Raw genomic sequence first — 19,090 nt, 5'->3', positions numbered from 1 at the left:
TGTTGCAGGATTTTATATCACCCACTACTACAGCAAGTAGCACAAAATAACTTCATAACTTAAACCCTCTATTCATCATGCTAAGAAAATTTGATCTTTAAAAATACTGATCTTCTTGACAGCACCAGCTGATTCTCAGTAATATGGAGAGGTTAAGAGAGATATCATCTCTGGCTCTGTGTGATTCAATTAACATTGTGTATCAACTGATTTGGAGGTTGTTGGTTTTTTGGCAATCATTTGTCTAGGCTGATGGATTAGCCTCTTGGCTTGAATCTGTATTAAAGTAAAAGAAGAGAAGTTTTGTTCTAGTGGGATTGCAGGAACTGCGCAGGCAGCTAACGAAATAATATCTCTCAGAAACTATTGTGCTCGTTTGCCCAGTGACCTCGGAGTTTAAACTCTTCAAAGTGAGAGCTTACACAGATGAATTGGTACCAAGTGAATTCATAAATTACAAAAGCATCACAGCAAAAATTCACTATTTGGATGTTCCTTTTATAGGGTTTGGGTTCCATCCCAGAAACTTATAGACATGAGTAAATAATTTGACTTTGACTTTGTGCTTGTTAAAGAAAATACAACTTAAATGTTTTAATTAGTTCTCAGAGTAGCAGCTGTGTTAGTCTGTATTTGCAAAAAGAAATTAATTAGTTTTCTTAATTAGTTCTAAATCCTTCTGGTAGCACTTTTAACCTTCTGTCTTTTACAAGCTCACTTAATACACAAGATAAATACGTATTTATTAACTACATGCAAGCCACAAGTAGTATTTCCCTCCCCCTCTCTCAATCAAAATATTAACTTAAGAAAAATGTCTGAACGATAATTAAAATTGTAAGTACATTTATGCTCATTAACCCAGAGCTAAGTGCCCCATAGCCAATTAGTAGTTACATATTTAAAGCACTGTGCAAATATTAATCCTCGACACCCCTCAAAGGAAGGAAAGTAATATCCCCAGTTATACAGATGTGGTAACTGTGGCACAGATGTTAAAAGCCAATCCAACAACGACTGAAGTCAATGGAAACACTCTCATTGACTTCCCTGGACATTGGATCAGGTTATCACTGATTTGCCAAAGGCCACATAGCAAGTCAGTGTCAAAGCTGTATTGAGAACACAAGAGCTCTTGACACTCAGTGCCAATGTTCATTCTTCCAGATTTCAAGGGAACTAAAGTGGCCATCTTCCCCACCCTCCCTTAAAGGTGTAGGCATACTAGTTTGAGAACCTACAGTTTACTTATCTCCCAAATACAGTTCACTGTGATGTTATTCCATGGTAACAAAATAGAATCCAACCATGCCTTTCAGAATAGATAAATGATTAAAATTTTTATAAAGCCTACAAATTCATGAACTCTTTGGGAAACTCATTGTGGAAAGTTATTCAGATTTCCGCATCACAAATTTTAATGTCTGTTTTCCATCAGATATTAGATGATCAATCATACCATCAGAAGGTTACAGTTTTGTAGTGGCCAAAGTCAAATGTTCAAATACAGTAATTGTAATGGTCATTCCTATCAATTATTCATGTAACAGTACTTGGTTTCCTAATTAAATACAAAATAGATATAAATACAACAGAAAACTAAGTTACTAGTGAAAGATAAGAGTGTGCTTGTGTGTGTGTGTGTGTGTGTGTGTATGTGAGAGAGTGAGAGAGAGAGAGGTGTATAGTATAGCGTCTGGAAAACAGCTTTGAAGTAAACAAGAGAATTAACAGGACATGTTTGTTCTTGACCTGAATTCTGTAATGCTTCCAAATAGGTAGCATGCTTTCATTAAAAATATGTATTAATTGTAACTAGCAGCTGGTGAACTTCAAACAATCTGGCATTCAGCTAAGCCCTAAAGGGTTGGCATATTTGAGGATTATCCACGTTTCCATAACCACCTCCTTCTGTGCCCAACCTAGTCTCTTGCTGAGCCAGCCAGAACCCCCTACCTTTACCTAACCCCTATCAAGTCTCCTGATTCCAAACAGACCTCTTTTGTCTAGTGCTCCAGTTCCAACAGGCCCCTAGCCACTTATTTTCTGTTCCCTGATCCTTTCTATACCTTTTACCTTCAGAGGAGGGACAGCCCTTGTCTGGCAATGCCTGCAGTGGGCTATGGTCATTCTATTTAAATTTCATATGCTCCAAGGTTCCCCAGGAGAGAAGAGCCCCAGAGTTCATTACTTTCCTACTGATTCCCAAGATGCCCTAGGACTCACAGAATTGAAGATATAATTCAGACCATCTTAAAAAAATCGAAAGGAAAGAGGAGAGATTGGTTTGATATTTCGGCTGAGAGGCAGAATATTTCCCTACCTCTGTATCCATCCCTACTGACAGCCCTGCCAAAAGGACAATGTTATTTTGAATGCAAATAAAGTATGTAATACTAGATGCTGAAATATGCTGTTCCTATAGATAATTTTGTGAAGCTGAAATCTTGCAAAGAAGTCAAGAAAGTCTGCTTCTTCCAAATTCAGTGTCCAACCACAGAGAAATCTCACATGAAGCTAAAAGAAATACTCCAGAGGTTGCCAATATTATGGCCACGGTGACATTTTGCTGAAAATGGGATCATTTCCTATTTTATCCATTAACATTCCTTTGGAGAGTCTTAAGAGATAATGGCAAAACGCTGCTTGCAGATCCACAGGACAGATCTCTGATTCCCTTCCATGCGCAGAAAGTCCACTGCTGGATGTGAAGGAAAGATTTGCCACGTCAATCTGGCAGCAAAAGTTTTGATTGCAAGATGTGAGTAACTCCCACTGGCATGGAAGGAAACTGAGTCTGAGTCTCAACTGCTGTACACCTTGTGTGGTCATTGCTAAATGTGCAAAGTGGGTGTAGAATGCTGCCATTGCAATTTTTATGGGTGGGGATTGTGTCTGCTTCAATGTCTGCACAGCATTCAACACCCAGGGGCCCTTCTAGGTCTCTGTAATATGTTTTTTTAAGTCAACAATAACTTTGCACATGTGTAAATGACTACACAAGAGAGTGGAAAAATTAGACCAGTTGTATCACTTTGTCCTTTAAAACTTCTCTCTAAGGGCTTGATCATGATACAGTTCAAGTCAATGGCAAAACTCCCACCACCCTAATGATGCAGGATCAAGTCCTAAAAGCTAAATGTACTTCCTCCTCGAAATTTATGCCTCCTTTTTAGAGAGATTTTGAGAACGATGAAGAACTATACTACTTGCTTTTTCAGTTAAGATAGAAACCGCTCGGCCATGCCAAGACAAAAAGCAAACAGTGACAGGTGCAGAGATAAAACAAAAATAATTTGTTATTATCATTGTTATTTGCCATTTCTAGTATGAGTTAAGTTCACAAAGATATGCCATTAAATAACGAGGGGTGAAATCCTGGTCCCATTAAAGTCAATGGGAACTTTGCCATTGCCTTCAATGGGACCAGGATTTCACCATAGTATTTTTTGTGTATTGTACAGCGTTTTATCATATTCCACCGATACCGTGTCATGAAAGGAAATATCACTCTGATTGGACAGCTGGTCCCCAAAAACTTTACATGAAAAAGGAAACATGCATGGGAGTAGACAAGGAATAAGACTGAACATATGAGGAATTCTCCCGCTATAAGTCAGCAAGGGAACTAGGGCCTGCTATAACCAGTTACACAGCCAGAGAAAAACAAATGACTTGCATTATTTTACATGGGGTATTCTAACAGCCTCATCTCCCCAGGCAAGGTTCATGTTTGTGTGGGTTACTTAATCTCTTAGCTCCAATGATCCTGCAGTCCTTCCACATGCAAAAGTCCCATTGACTTCAGTGGCAGTTCCATGTATGGAATGACTGCAGGATTGGATTGTTTACTAAGTAAATAATCAGAATCAGCAGGTTTGAAGTCATATGGGCATCAGATAAGCAGCCTGTTCTGTGGTAGGCTTGGGTATAAAATCCCAAATCCCATCAGCTTCTAGCTGCTGGCAAAGAGGCTCACTACCAGCAAACAGAATGGCCTTTCATTCTGTGCTTCTCGTTTTCTTCGCTGGACTGGTATTTCTGTCTGAAGCTGCACCATTGGTAAGTATTTTGGTATTGAAGGGGGAATTTAAACGATTGCAAATAGTGTAACCTCTCTGAATACAGGCACACACATCTATTTTATATTGTGTGCATTACTAGCCTAAAACCAATTCCTGCAGCCATTGCCGTGCTACAATGGTCTGGTACTGCCATTTTTCTCATGCATTTCCTTCAAAATTTATGGCAATTAAAATAAAGTCAATTTTTCGATTCAGCCAGCTATTATTTCAATGATCTTGGGGCTCATTTGCTTCAGTGAGGTCCTGTGGTTAAGGTAAGCAGCTGGGATCTAGAAGATTTGGGCTCTATTCCTGGTTCTGACAGTGATGTTAGGCAAGTCCCTTTGATTCTCTGTGATTCAATTTCTATATCTGTAAAATGGGGACAATTTTACTTTCCTCACAAGGGTGTTATGAGGCTTAATTGTTTACTCCTTAAAAAACACTGCAAGATCTTCAGATGGGAGATGCTATTGAAGTATTACTGAGAATTAAACACAGTATAGCAAAGTTGGAGGAGCCAATTTCCTCCCAGCCTAAGGGATATTTCTAAGGCAATGATGCTGTTTATCAGAAACAGTGGCTGAAGTGACTGACCTGGACAGATACTCATTCATTATTTTCTTGTCCTCTTCTGACCGCATTTAAAGATACATCCTTAATTAGCATGTTGTTTTCCAGAGCTATTTATTGCTTTAAACTATATCTACATATTTATTCTGCAGGCTTTCCCTGAAGTAGTACAATGTACCCAATCTAAGATTATTCTGGCAAGAGAAATACCTGTTTGTGAACTATACTGTGTTTAAAATACTACTTTGCTTGGAATGTGCCCTCATGTGGATGTTAAACGCTGCAAGTGTGGCTTTTCTGCCCTTTTGAAGAAGATTTCTAATGGGCATGTTGAACATGCCCTATATAATTTGCTACACTACAAAACCTTTTCTGCTTTCTCAAGGTTTCCCATGGGTCTGTTGATTCCAAGTGCCCTCTTATGGTGAAAGTTCTGGATGCAGTTAGAGGAAGTCCAGCTGCCAATGTAGCAGTTAAAGTGTTTAAAAAGGCTGTGGGTGGAAACTGGCAGGACTTCGCTACCGGGTAAGTTCTGTTGTGCTATGAAACTTTCAAGATGTCTTGAAGAACAAAGCGAGATATAAAGGGGATTCTGACTGGAAGATCAACTTATTTAGTAGCTTGTCCCTCTTACTGTGTAAAAAAGCATAGGGGGCCTGATCCGAAGCCCATTGAGTTCAGTGGGATTAGGCCCATGGTGAGAATATATATTAGTATGGAGAATTGCTTCAAGTTACCCTAGCGAGGGAATATTTTAAAATTTTCTCTAGTTTTCCAAAAGGTGCTGCTGTACCTATGGTTAAAAAAACCCAGCAACCTGTGCACCCGACTTTCTATATAATTCAGGGTGGCCATCTTGATATGCAGTAGGTCCAGAGCTTTATTTGTAGAGAGGAATCCAGGCTCTAAACTTTGTTAGAAAGCCCTAAACATGCGCACAAGAAATGCCCTTTCCTACTGCTTTCACTTACACCAGTGTAAGTCAGCAGAAACTCCTTGGACAACGTTACACTGGGGTAACCAAGAGCAGAAGAGGGTCCACAATATTTGTTTGTGGTTCTATTTATGGCACTTACATTGCACATATTAGTGTGGTATCTGAGCAGCTCACAACTTTTAATGTATTTATCCTCAAAACACCCATCTGAAGTTGGGAAGTATTATTATTCCAATTTTACAGATAGGAAACTGAGACACAGAGAGATTAAGTGACTAGCCCAAGGGCAGACAAGAAGCGGGGAACTGAAGCCAGGTCTCCCAAATGAGCACCCTAGCCAACAGATCTTCTTTAATATCTTTTACTAAAGATTTTGAGACACTATTTACTTCTGTCTGCAGCACTGAGACCTTTGTTTGCCTCTGTCTCTAGGTATTTCACAAACAAACCCTGTCTGTACTATACAACATAGCTGAACAGAAGTGAAGAAACATCCTAGAGCTAATCTAGGAACATTCAGAAGGGCTTTATGGATTTAAAGAGTGAAATCCTGTATAAAACTTAACATTTTTGCCAAGCTTCTTATGCAGGATGATGGGATAAGTCTATAGTACACTTTTCTGCCATCGTTAGGAAAACTATATTCTTTTAAAAATATGTGAGAGGAGTTTTTTAATGCATACATAATGTGATTATATGCAACCTACAGAGGAACAAGATAAATACTACATTCCCTTAACTGTGTGATATAACAGTTTAGACTGCAACATTGTTCTTAATTGCCATTTGGGGATATATCCTGCAGCTTTTATGAGCCAGTAGCTTCCACTGAAGTCAATGGAAACTACAGGTGTTCAGTACCTCTGAAAATCAAGTCACTCTTTTTTAGGCATCTAAATATGAATTTAGGAGACTGACTTTAGACACACCAAATTTGGAAAATTTTGCCTGGGAGATCAAGAGGAAGAATTATACTCTAGTGTTTTTGTAGACAGTTCACTACACTGTATTCCTTCCTGAATGCCATGCTGTTAATTCTTCCCTGGATATGTGGCTAAGGCCGTGCTACTTTCAAACACACCACTTGTTTGTTCAGCTGACAAATTTTGAGACATAGGATTTTATAACCGGTGGGCTTGCAGTACTGCTAGGTTATTTTGTACTTTAAACAAATCTATGTTTACAAGGTTTACAGTACCTAACCTGAGCCACAAGACCTGGTTAATAGTGGTTCTAGACCAGGGGTTGTCAGACTTACTGAGCCTCTGAGCCGCATACGACAATCTTCAGAAGCTCAAGAGCTGGGGCTTCAGCCCCCCCAGGAGGTGCCTGGCAGGGTTCGATGCTTCAGCCCCACTCCTGCTGAAGCCCCGAGCCCCAATAGGTGCACCCCACAGGGCTGAAGCCCCAAGACGCTCCTCCCTGCTGAGCAGAAGCCCCTACCCCACCACCCCACTGCAAGGCAGAGGTCCTGAGCTCCCCGCAAGTCTGGTAGGTGGAGAATGGGAGTGGGGTGGGGGTGGGGTTCCACGAGCTGCACTTAAATGGTAAAAGAGACACATGTGGCTCACGAGTCATAGTTTGGCCACCCCGTTCTAGACCTTAAGTATAAAACCTACTTAAAAACAAGTGTGCCAAAGTTGCAAATATTTTGCGTAATTCAGAAAGTAAAAGAGTAATTTGACCAGTGCCAAGAAGTGGAGAATTTGGAACTTGATGTTGCTCAACATTGTCAGATTGGCCCCTGCACTGCTATTACATTGATTCAGACTGGGGTTTTTAACTGTTGTCCCAGGGATACAGGACTTTAGCAGACAGTAACAACAAAATTACTAATAGGTTGCCTGTCATATTTATTTTGATAGATGAATTAGGAGAACCCGGAGAGCCTCTGACAGTGAGAGACTCACAGGAATGGATGTTTTCTATATTAGTGTCCCATTTACTCCAGCTTTCCCTGGGACAAACTTTCATCTTGTTTGCCTGCCGAGTAACTTAAAATCAAACTAATGCCTGTGTCCTTGTTCCTCTACTTTAGAGTAGATGAACGAAATGTAACTGTCAGTTCAATTTAGGGTACCATTACAGTGAGACGAGAAGGAAACTGGTGGCTAGAGAACTTGTTAAACAGCACCAGTCACAAGCAAAAGATGCATTTCTCCTCTACTTTGTGTTAAGGATGCATAGCTGTGTGGCTGCCTCGGCTTGTGATTTAGTGAACGCACCAATAAATGTGCCTGCCCAAACCGCTGTCAGTCAAGAAACAGAAGCATAGTCAATGTTTACATCTCCTTCAACTCAATAGACGTACTTTTGCTATTAGGGTCACCTAATTGGCAAACCTCCCATTGAGAACTTGTTTATGACGACTGCCAGGTCGCTGTGGTCTGCAGGATATAGAGGTCTCCAGATCTGTATCTTTCTGCTTGCAGAACACCATCAGAGCTCTGCAAGACCTAACATAACCTACACAAGCTGCTTCCCTCGTGCTGCTGGGAGTTTCCAGTTTGCACCACTCTAAAACCTACCCCCAAGAGATTCCTGGTGAATTAATTACCACAAAAACCACAAGGGGCTAAATTCACAAAAGGGACGTAGGCATTGCAATGCCGAGCATTACAGATCCTAACTTTAAGTGCACAGGCTCTCTATACAATACATGGGGAGAGTTAGGCAGCTAAGGGTGGGATTCACAGAAGCCAGCACCCTGATCTGATCTGTCTACTCTAGCTAACAGGTAATGCCAAGAAAAGTGGCATGGCCTAAATCCTGCCCCACCTAAGCTCAGGTCAGAGGGAGGCCCTAGCTATGCCTGGGATTCACAGCTGTGAACTCCTCTCCTGGAATTAGGAGCCTAAGCCAAGTCAGTGGTTTTTAAAGAAAAAAATGAGGATGACAAGGTATCCCCTAATAATCGTTTTGGACCAGGGACAAGAGCACTCACCTAAGATGTGGTTCCCCACTCATTGTGATACGGAGCAGGGATTTGAACTTGCCTTAACCACTGGGCTATAGGATATTCTGGCATGGAGCTCTCTCAGTCTCTCCTATTGAAGCTGTTCCACTGTGTATAACTAATTCAATAGTCATCGGAGCCAGGGCACTGGAATCTGGCTCTCCCACATCCTGAGTGCCCTAACACGTGGGTCTAGTCAGCCATTCTCACTCTCTCTGGCCTAATGACTATTTAATTATTCCCTATTAAGACACATTTCTTTGTTTAATATTAAGACACCTGCTGTAAAAGTAGTCTTCCTCTCCAGGGTGAAAGTTTTAATGCCGTATCTCTCAGGTCATTCTTTAAAGTCAGCACGACCCTAAATGGCCAATCATTTAGTTTATCCAAAGTTAAAATTTAGATTTTCTAACAAAGATCTTTAATAACCATAATTCATTTTATTGATCATTTTGAATTTACTACAGCTTTTTAAACTAAAGTAAAAAAACCTCTTTGGATTATTTGACCAATTTTGATCATCTTAGTCATTGTAAAGCATTCTACAGCATCCCTGTGGAAGATCCTACCATATAAATGCATGTTGCTGCTGAAATTTGTGTGAAAAATTTTAATAAACTCTAATGATTTCCTCTCAAAAATATGAGTGAGTCAAAATCAAAAGTTTCCCCAGAAAATATTGACTAATTTTTTCAATTATCCAGTTGGAAGAATCGAGCCCAAAAGTGTCATTTTGAATCACCATTTCCAGATGAAAATGTCATTGATCAGGTCACATTGTTTCAGTCAAAAATGTCAATTTTTGTTTGTTTTGACATTTGGGGAATTTTTCAAGTCTCACAAATTTTCAAGATTTTGGCTTTACATTCCAACACTCCAATTAAGAATAGAAATTAACTTTGAAATGTCAAAATTTCCCCTGGGATGAAAATTTTGTTTTCTGAACTGCTCTAGTTGTAATGTCCTGAAAAGATTCCCTCTTGTATTCATGACCAAAACTTTGGACTATTAGAGAGAAACTCTACAAATATTCAAGACTATGTTTTAAACAAGACCCAGTGCATGATGGCAGGCAAATTTGGGAATATGTTATTACCTCACAGACCTTCTGAATATCTGGATACAATCAATAGATACCTCTATTAGGAAGTGTAATTTTTATTGGTGTATTATGCTCTGGCCATGGCACTTACAGTGTATATAGGGGGAGGTGCCCTTCTCAGGATATTTCCCTATGATACTACATTCTGTCTCTTAATACTACATCGTAGTGTATTAAGAAAAGCACCTTGAATTTGGATTAGCTGTATTTAAAAGGCAGGAGGAGAATTAGAATACAACAAGTGACTTCATTAAGAAGCTTAATTCAAACGGAGTTTAACTGAAAGTATGCAAGGAAAGCTAATTCCAGCTGAGTTCTGAGGAAGAAGTATGGTCTAGTTATTCAGGGGATTAGGAGTTAGGTAACTATTTTAACTCTTCACTCTAGTGTCTTTGACCGAGTCACTTGTACTCTCTGTGCCCTCATGCTTCTGCAAATATAGCGCCTATCACATATTTTAGCAATTCCCTTTGCCAAAATTAGTTCTTTTGTGGGTTAGGGTTTGAATTTTGAAAATGAGCTACTGCATATGCATTTGAATTAGTTTATGTCACAAATTTTAGTCCAAAGCACTATTTCAATATGTGGAATACGGTCCAAAACAATAGGATGCCTATTTGAGGGCAAAGTTTAATTTCAGTACAGCACATGTCCCATGAAGAGGATAAATTATATTGATTTCAAAGGTACTTTACACCAAGCAAATTACATAAACCCCAAGACAGCAGGAGCGTAGGCAATAAAAAACTTTCAGTCACCATGCACAGCTTTATAATGAAATTGACAATGTAATTGGAACAGGATTTTGAGCTCTACTACCTACTGTTTTACCTTCATCCATAAAAGAGAGTAACGCCCTTGAAACAACTCCCTGCATTCCTTATGTGCTAAGTGCAAATGCCTCCTTTTCGCTCTCCTTCCTTCCATACCCAATACACACAATTAAAACATTTTTCTAAAGAAATTCAGACACGTCTGTTCTTCATTCAGGAGATTTCTGGAACAACATGGGGAACAAGAAGTTACAAAGTACCTGAAGGAATCTTAATCTTCAGAAACTCAATGTGAATATACAATGAAGACAAAAATGGTTTAATATTCAGTTATGCTTAATCAGGTAGCCACGCTGGAGGTCCAGCCCTTGTGTTTCTGCACTGTCAAGCATGCAAGTGAATAATATGTCCCAATGAAAATGGTGGACATATCATTTGAGATAGTCAAATTAAATGCAAAACCTGTTCATGGGTTTTTCTCTGTTAGGCAGAACCTGTTGAACTAAAAATATACATCAGTTTCACACTCACACAGGTTTTGTTTACAATCTGTTAATTGAGGCCTTGAGGAACTATACCACTACAATGATTATTATTATTAATAAATAAATAATAAATAATAATAATAATAATAAATGCTGCTGTGTCAGGGAACCTGGCTACAGCTCAGCAGTCTCCTAATCTGGTTACAAAATTGCTCCGGTTTGTTGCACAGACTGGTCTAGCTCTAGTCTGGTAATGAAATATGGTTCTGGTCCAGACCACAATGAACATTGGAACCAGACTTGTAACCAGACCAGTGGACAACCAGGTTGTAACCAGGCTTCCTCTTTGATTATATTTGTGTTATAAACATTGCAATCATGGGGTGTGATTGCAACTCATGTGGTCATACCCTTAGACAAAGAATTGTTGTTTTGCACTGGTGCAACAGAAACATTTTTTTTAATTCAACCCTTAATTTGAAAGTGTTGTCTCCTCTATCACATGGCTGAGGAAGGCCCACATGCCATGTTTTTGCCTCTTCAGCAGACGGAGAGCCAAGAGTGAAAGGAGGGGCTTATTATAAACACAGTCTACACTCAGACTTATTACAACTCTCCTTTTGCAGGGCCTAATTTAGGGCAAACTTCTGCATCATTGAAATCCCCTGGGAGTTTTGCTATGGACTCTTACGAGCATAACATCAAGCCCCTAAGGATTTTTTTTTTTGGTACTACTAACATACACTTGGCTGTAGGACTAGGAGCAGCTGCCTGCTGCAAAATTCCCTGAAGTTCTAGAATGGTGGAAATGCCACTAGATGTATACTCAAGGTGGGATTTTCAAAAGAAACTCAGCATTGGTCTAATTCTGCTCCCACTGAAGTTGAGGGCTTTTGAAAATCCCACCCTCAGAAAACTACATTATTTGTAAGTAAACACTATACTCAGCTGCTCTTCCCAAAGATCGTAATAATCACAATTTTAATGATTTAAGTAAGACATTAGCAACCAAACCAGTATAGCAAAAGGCACTGAACTTTGAGAGGTAAAATACCTATGATTTCATCTAGCTTATCTCTTGTCAGCGCTGGCTTGTTCGCTATTTTCATGGATATTCTAGATAATTTATTGGCAATACGTTAATTTTGCTTTTGAGTTCATGACTGTCATGTGTCATTAACTCTTTGGTACCTGCAACACACACTTGAACCATAGTATTCAAGCTCATATAACATACTTCCGAAAGCTACTGTTGCCTTGCCTTCTCTTTCCCTTTGATTAGCTGCATTAGCCTCTTGTAATGTATCCTCCTTCTGTTGCTACTACGCCAGTGATCTGTGTATCCAACACCCCTGGAATGTTTTAGTCCCAAATCCAGCTTCTGCTGGATCGGGCCTAAACTAGAAATAGAGTCACATTGAAAAGTCTAAATGGGGATTCCATCTTCTCTCAAGTTCTGGGTTGTTCACATCTGACATATTGATTCTGTATGTTATAAAAATACAGCCTAACTGCAAAATTCAATTTGGATTGAACTTTTCAGTGGTTGTTCTGATGAGAGATTTTGGCTTATGCTCAATTGTTAGCTTAAACTGAAACATGGCTAGAATACGTAGGCTAGCGTGATTAAATAATTTGCACGCTCAAAACTCATAGTTGCCTACAACAGACTTCTTCAGAATCTGATCCTCTCCCTTTTGCAAGTGAAAATACCAATGAGCATTCACCAATTACTCTTTTTTTTTTAGTTCACTGAATTTTAACCAACAAGGTGTGATTTATAAAAAATTAATAAATGAAATAAATTAACCTTTTCGAGTCAGTTTATTCTAGATACAGTTTATTCCCACTGGACCAAATTGTGTTCCCCCAAGGGAGGTTTTACATCAACTTCAAAGGAACTAGACTGTTCTCTTTACTTTGTAATTAGAGTAAATCCTCCTTCACTGAGACTATTTTGCATTATTGCAATTCGCTTTGGTACAAAAACTTACAAGTAAAATGAAGGGTGTGTGTGGAAAGAAGAAGAAAGTGGAAACAATACAACTGATTTCTTCTCTGATCATCATTAAGGTCCTTCTTTGTCTGTCCCTCTCTTCCACCTCCCACTCTGTGTTATCAGTCTAGATAGCCCTTCTCACAGGTGGCTATAAAACTGGTGAGTCCTATTAGCTTTTCAGACTTCAGGCCCATTCTTTCCTCAAACAACATCAGGCAATTATACAAGATTGTGAAGTTATTTCATTCATAAATATTTCAAGAGGAAAAGGCAAAAAAAAACCCCAAAAACCCTCATGTAGAAAATGGAAAGTAGTTTTGGAAATAAAAACAGGGAAGAGGAGCAGGGAGCTAGAAACCAGCTACATTACCATTTGAACAACAATTTTAGTTCAAAAAGATCTAATTGTTTATACTGGCTAGATCACATCACAACTACCCATTCTTTTCCACTTTTCTGTTTTAGCCACCTGTTGTATTTTATCACAAACCTAGCTGGTGAACTCTTTGGGCCAGGGATTCTCTTCATTACTCATTTATACAGCATCTAGCATAATGGGTCTCTGATCCTCAGTTGGCCCCGTACAAACTGTAATTCAAATTAACAATACTAAAATAGAGATTTTATTATCATGCGACCATAAGAAAATACTTTCAGGGTCATGTAAAAATGCTTCAGTAGGCACATTTAAAATGTTTAGCCTCGTATGCTTACAACAATTAGTCAACAGATCTTTTCCCCCCAAAAGTCTTCCTCCTTCCGTACCTTTATCGTGGCAACCAGCATGCCTCCTGTCATCATGACCGTCCTTTTTCTAGGCTTCTAATTTTCAGTTCCAGGGCACGCTTAATGCAAGTTAAACAACAGATTAAAATCGGCCTTAGCCATTGTCATGTCGTAACAGCAGCAGTGGCAAGCTTTCTGCAGCCCAGGCTTGATTTGTGATGTAGATGGCTAAGCTGGTAGCAAGGATAGGCTCTGTGATGCTGGGAAGTATACGCTGCACAGAAGATAGGGAATTATTTCAGATGAAGAGAACCATTCAGTGGGGTCTGAAGAACATGGCTTCACATCTGTGCTACTTAACATTCCACACTGTCTACTGCCGTTATACACCTGACTGTCAAGATAAAGTATTTATGTGGCTATTTATCATCACAGGAAAACCACAGAATTTGGGGAGATCCATGAGCTCACAACAGATGAACAATTTGTAGAAGGCGTATACAGGATTGAGTTTGACACCAGCTCTTACTGGAAGGGACTTGGCCTTTCTCCATTCCATGAATATGCTGATGTGAGTATTCATGAATATACCTTGTATCTTACATATTGAGCAGAGCATCTACTTAACCAAAAAAAGTACATGTTCCTGTAATGCACAAAGAGTAGCATTATGCATTGCAGTGTTTCACCGTATCATACAGCATCATGTGAACAAAAACTACAATACATACAACTGGAACCAAAGAGTTCCTTTGTAAGTTAATGGGCCAAACTCCCTGCTAGTGTAAATGGGCAAAATTCCACTGAAGTCAATGGAGTTGTGCCCATTCAGCCCAATAGAGAAAGTGACCCAAATTGGTGCTTTATTCAAAAACATTAAAGATTTTAAATGTTCTGCAATATGGAAACGCAAAATGGAAATCTTTGCTGGATGCAAGGCTTTGGAGCCCCGTGATGAATGTCATCAACAGAACATAAATTGGAAAAGGTCTCTATTTACAGCAGAGGCATTTCCTTGGTTTGAACAGCAACTCCAGTTTCAGTAATCTGGAAATCACTGAAATCTCTTCAATTTGATGCATAGCCACAGAAAGTCAGACATATTATCCAGTATTTTTTGCCTTCATATCATTTGTTAGTAAAGTTCAAAGTGCATTTTCCCCCAGATCACTTCTAAAATATGTGACAGAGAAAACTGCAGCAAACAACATCTAGGAATAAATTATAAGAGAAAGGAAAAAATAGACAAGGCTTTTTGATGCTATTCTATCTAACTTTCCAGAAGAATTGAGGTGTAATTGTGACTTATGTTTTCCTTTTGGCTGACTGCTCAGCACTTCTATTTATTTTTTAAATATTCTAGAATGTTTATATAATGCTTCCAGGGAAAAACAGCCTCATTTGTGGCTTGCCATTGAGTTCTATTCAAATTTCCTAAAAGACTGACTCAGCTATTCTGAGAACATCTACAATACATTGTAGATTGCATTTTAAATCACAAACTTGTTTTATGTTGCTAAGGCCTGAGCCTGCAAGGTACCGAGCACGCTTCCATTGTCTTCTGAGAGCACCACCCAGGATTGAGGGGTAAGGGCCTAATCGAAAGCCCAGTGAAGTCAATGAGATTTTTTCCACTGACTTCAATGAGCTTTGGATTAGGCCCTGAACCCACTAGTAGAGATTTAGATTTGTCTAAAGGCATTAATCTGTTAGAATATCTTGCATCTACTTTATTAGGTTTGTATAATTAAAGAAAGATAAAACCTATAACTGAAAGAAATCAGCCAAATACTACTCCAGGGAAGACTATATGCTAAATCTAACACTGAGATAGTTTTAGAGCATATCTGTTGTGCTTCAAGCTTACAAGTATTTTCTTTTCCAGGTGGTTTTTACTGCTAATGATTCCGGTCATCGTCATTACACCATTGCTGCTCTCCTCAGTCCCTTCTCTTATTCAACTACTGCTGTAGTCAGTAACCCACAGGAATAAGTATACACTGAAATCATCCCAAAATATCCTCCATTGATAGAATTACTATAGGTTTTTAGGAGGAGGTTATTTCCTATAACTAATGGCATGCCTTTTTGCTACAGTAGTCCTTATCATTTTGTAACCTGGCTAAAAACTCAGGCAAGTCAATAAACGTTTAAAGAAGAAACCGTTGTGATTTTCTCAGTGATGTTTTACTTTGTTCAGAAGGGAGATGTCTGTGCTAAAATGCAAAAGAAACTTTGTGTAAAAAAAAAAAAAACCCAACACTGGCCACTCAGAACACATCACCCTTGACTTAGTACAGTAATCAGTAACTGGGCCCCGCCCTACACTATTAGAAAATAGATCAATTCATTGTCTTATTCTGTGTTTGAAAGAAGTTAAATTTTGCATGGTATGCAGTGACTATCAAGAGCTATAGTCGCCTGTCAGCATACATGCTTAAATCCCAGAGATAGCTGAACTAATTCTAATGAAATAATAGTCATATTTATTTATTATTTGTATCATGGCAATGACATGGGACCAACTGACAATGGGGCCCCATTGTGCTAGGTGTTATACAAACACAGAAAAGACAATCACAGCATTAAAGAGTTTATAATCTCAACAAAAAAGAGATGACAGGTAAGGGGATATAGCATACAAGCAAATTGAACAGAGTATGGTTTTTAGAAGAACATAAGAACGGCCATACTGGGTCAGATCAAAGGTCCATCTAGCCCAGTATCCTGTTTTCCGGCAGTGGCCAATGCCAGATGCCCCAGAGGGAATGAACAGAACAGGTAATCATCAAGTGATCCATCCCCTGTCACCCATTCCCAGCTTCTGACAAACAGAGGCTAGAGACACCACCCCTGCCCATTCTGGCTAATAGCCATTGATGGAACTCTTAGGCAAAAAGATTCTTTTCTCCAAGAATCAGGCAAGCACAGACAATACTGAAGGGGGTTTATTCACGCTACCGGGAAGATTGACAAGCAGCTTCAAAAATATGGTGCCATAGTGGCCAGTTATATACATTCTCTTATCAATTCATTTACATTTATCTGTACATATAGCGACAGACATTGTTACAACCCTGAACAAGATAAAAATAAGAACAGTATGTGCATATAGAGGTCATCCTACTTGCATCAAACATTTATGGCTACCTTGCAGGGGAAGGAGACGGGGTGCAGGTTGGGGGAGGGATGAGTGCTTACAGACATCCAGTGGGTTGTGAAGGGAGGGTTAGCATTATTCTTTCTTACAGATAAGCTGAACTAAGTTATCAGGTATTGACAGAAACTATGTCCTTGCTTCTCAGCAGTTTGTCTTTTCTGCTGGCTACATTTTAACTCCTTCCTGACAGACCTATCCTCCATGAATGTATCTAGTTCTTTTTTGAACCTTGTTATAGTCTTGGCCTTCACAACATCCTCTGGCAAGGAGTTCCACAGGTTGATTGTGCGTTTTGTGAAAAAAACACTTCCTTTTGTTTGTTTTAAACCTGCTGCCTATTAATTTCATTCGGTGACCCCTAGTTCCTGTGTTATGAAGAGTAAATAACACATCCTTATTTACTTTCTCCACAAAAGTCACGATTTTATAGACCTCTATCATATCCCACCTTAGTCATCTCTTTTCCAAGCTGAAAAGTTCTAGTCTTATTAATCTCTCCTCATGCGGAACCCATTGCATACCCCTAGTCATTTTTCTTGCCCTTTTCTGAACCTTTTCCAATTCCAATATATATATTTTTGAGATGGGGCGACCATATCTGCATGCAGTATTCAGGATGTGGACTTACCATGGATTTATATAGAGGCAATATGATAATATCTATCCCTTTCTTAATGATTCCCAGCATTCTGTTCACTTTTTTGACTGCCACTGCACCTTGAGTGGATGTTTTCAGAGAACTATGCACAATGACTAATATCTCTTTCTTGAGTGGTAACGGCTAATTTAGACCCCCATCATTTTATATGTATAGTTGGGATTATGTTTTCCAATGTGGATTACTTTGCATTTATCAACATTGTACTGCATCTGCCATTTTGTTACCCAGCCACCCAGTTTTGTGAGATCCCCTTGTAGCTCTGTACATTCTGCTTGGGATTTTACTATCTTGAGTAGTTTTCTAACATCTGCAAATTTTGCCACTTCACTGTTTACCCCTTTTTCAAGATAATGTGTGAATATATTGAATAGGACTGGTCCCAGTTCAGACCCCTGGGGGACACCACTATTTACCGCTCTCCATTCCGAAAACTGACCATTTATTCTTACCCTGTGTTTCCTATCCTTTAACCAGTTACCAATTCATGAGAGGACCTTCCCTCTCATCCCATGACAGCTTACTTTGCTTAAGAGCCTTTGATGAGGGACCTTGTCAAAGACTTTCTGAAAAGCTAAGTACACAATATCCACTGGATCCCCCGGTCCACATGCTTGTTGAACCTCTCAAAGAATTCTCGTAGATTGGTGAGGCCTGATTTCCCATTACAAAAACCATGTTGACTCTACTTCAACAAATTATTTTCATCTATGTGTCTGACAATTTTGTTCTTTACTACAGTTTCAACCAGATTGCCCGGTACTGAGGTCAGGCTTACTGGCCTGTAATTGCCACAATCACCTCTGCTACCTTTTTAAAAATTGGCGTCACATAGCTATCCTCCAGTCATTTGGTACAGAAGTGGATTTAAATGATAGGTTACAAACTACAGTTAGTAGTTCTGCCATTTCACATTTGAGTTCCTTCAGAACTCTTGGGTGAATACCGTCTGGTCCTGGTGACTTGTTACTGTTTATCAATTTGTTCCAAAACCTCCTCTAATGACACCTCAATTTTGGACAGTTCCTCAGATTTGTCACCTAAAAAGAATGGCTCCCTCACATCCTCAGCTGGGTGAAGACCGATGCAAAGAATTCATTTAGTTTCTCCGCAATGGCCTTATCGTCCTTGAGTGCTCCTTTAGCATCTTGATCGTCCAGTGGCCCCACTGGTTATTTAGCAGGCTTCCTGCTTCTGATGTACTTAAAAATATTTGCTATTACTTTTTGAGTCTTTGGCTAGCTGTTCTTCAAATTCTTTTTTGGCCTTAATATTTTAACATTTCATTTGCCAGAGTTTATGCTCCTTTGTATTTTCCTCACTAGGATTTAACTTCACTTTTTAAAGGATACTTTTTGTCTCTCACTGCTTCTTTTACTTTGTCGTCAAGTTCATTATCATGAACTTTTGTTCAAAATGCTAAACGCATACAAACATTTGACAGAATTCAGTTAACGTATGCTGTTTGTAAATCTTCTCAAACATCTCTGCACTTGCCAAATTCAGGTGGAAGTAGATACAATGAAAGAAGGGTTGTCCCTATTTGAAACAAGAAAGTACTCCAGTTGGTCCCTTTTAATGGCACAGTGATCTTATGTCCAAACTCGATCTTCTGAAGATTTCTAGCTGGAGTTCAATCCAGACCTCATATGGAAAA

At 39.2% G+C, this 19,090-nt stretch overlaps 1 protein-coding gene across 1 annotated transcript; it reads left to right on the top strand.

The window, feature by feature from the left end:
* The first annotated feature begins 3,905 nt into the window (after nt 1-3,905).
* Nucleotides 3,906-15,777, top strand: LOC102935745 (transthyretin). The gene is made up of 4 exons (XM_007058796.3): nt 3,906-4,062; nt 5,023-5,162; nt 14,051-14,186; nt 15,501-15,777. Exons 1-4 carry the CDS (start codon nt 3,994-3,996, stop codon nt 15,606-15,608), a joined length of 453 nt encoding a protein of 150 aa, XP_007058858.1. The 5' UTR covers nt 3,906-3,993; the 3' UTR covers nt 15,609-15,777.
* The last annotated feature ends 3,313 nt before the right edge of the window (nt 15,778-19,090 follow it).

Source organism: Chelonia mydas, chromosome 2 (genome assembly GCF_015237465.2).
Source record: "Chelonia mydas isolate rCheMyd1 chromosome 2, rCheMyd1.pri.v2, whole genome shotgun sequence".
In the NCBI taxonomy this organism is placed as follows: domain Eukaryota; kingdom Metazoa; phylum Chordata; order Testudines; family Cheloniidae; genus Chelonia; species Chelonia mydas.
This window is presented reverse-complemented; position numbering and strand designations above follow the sequence as displayed.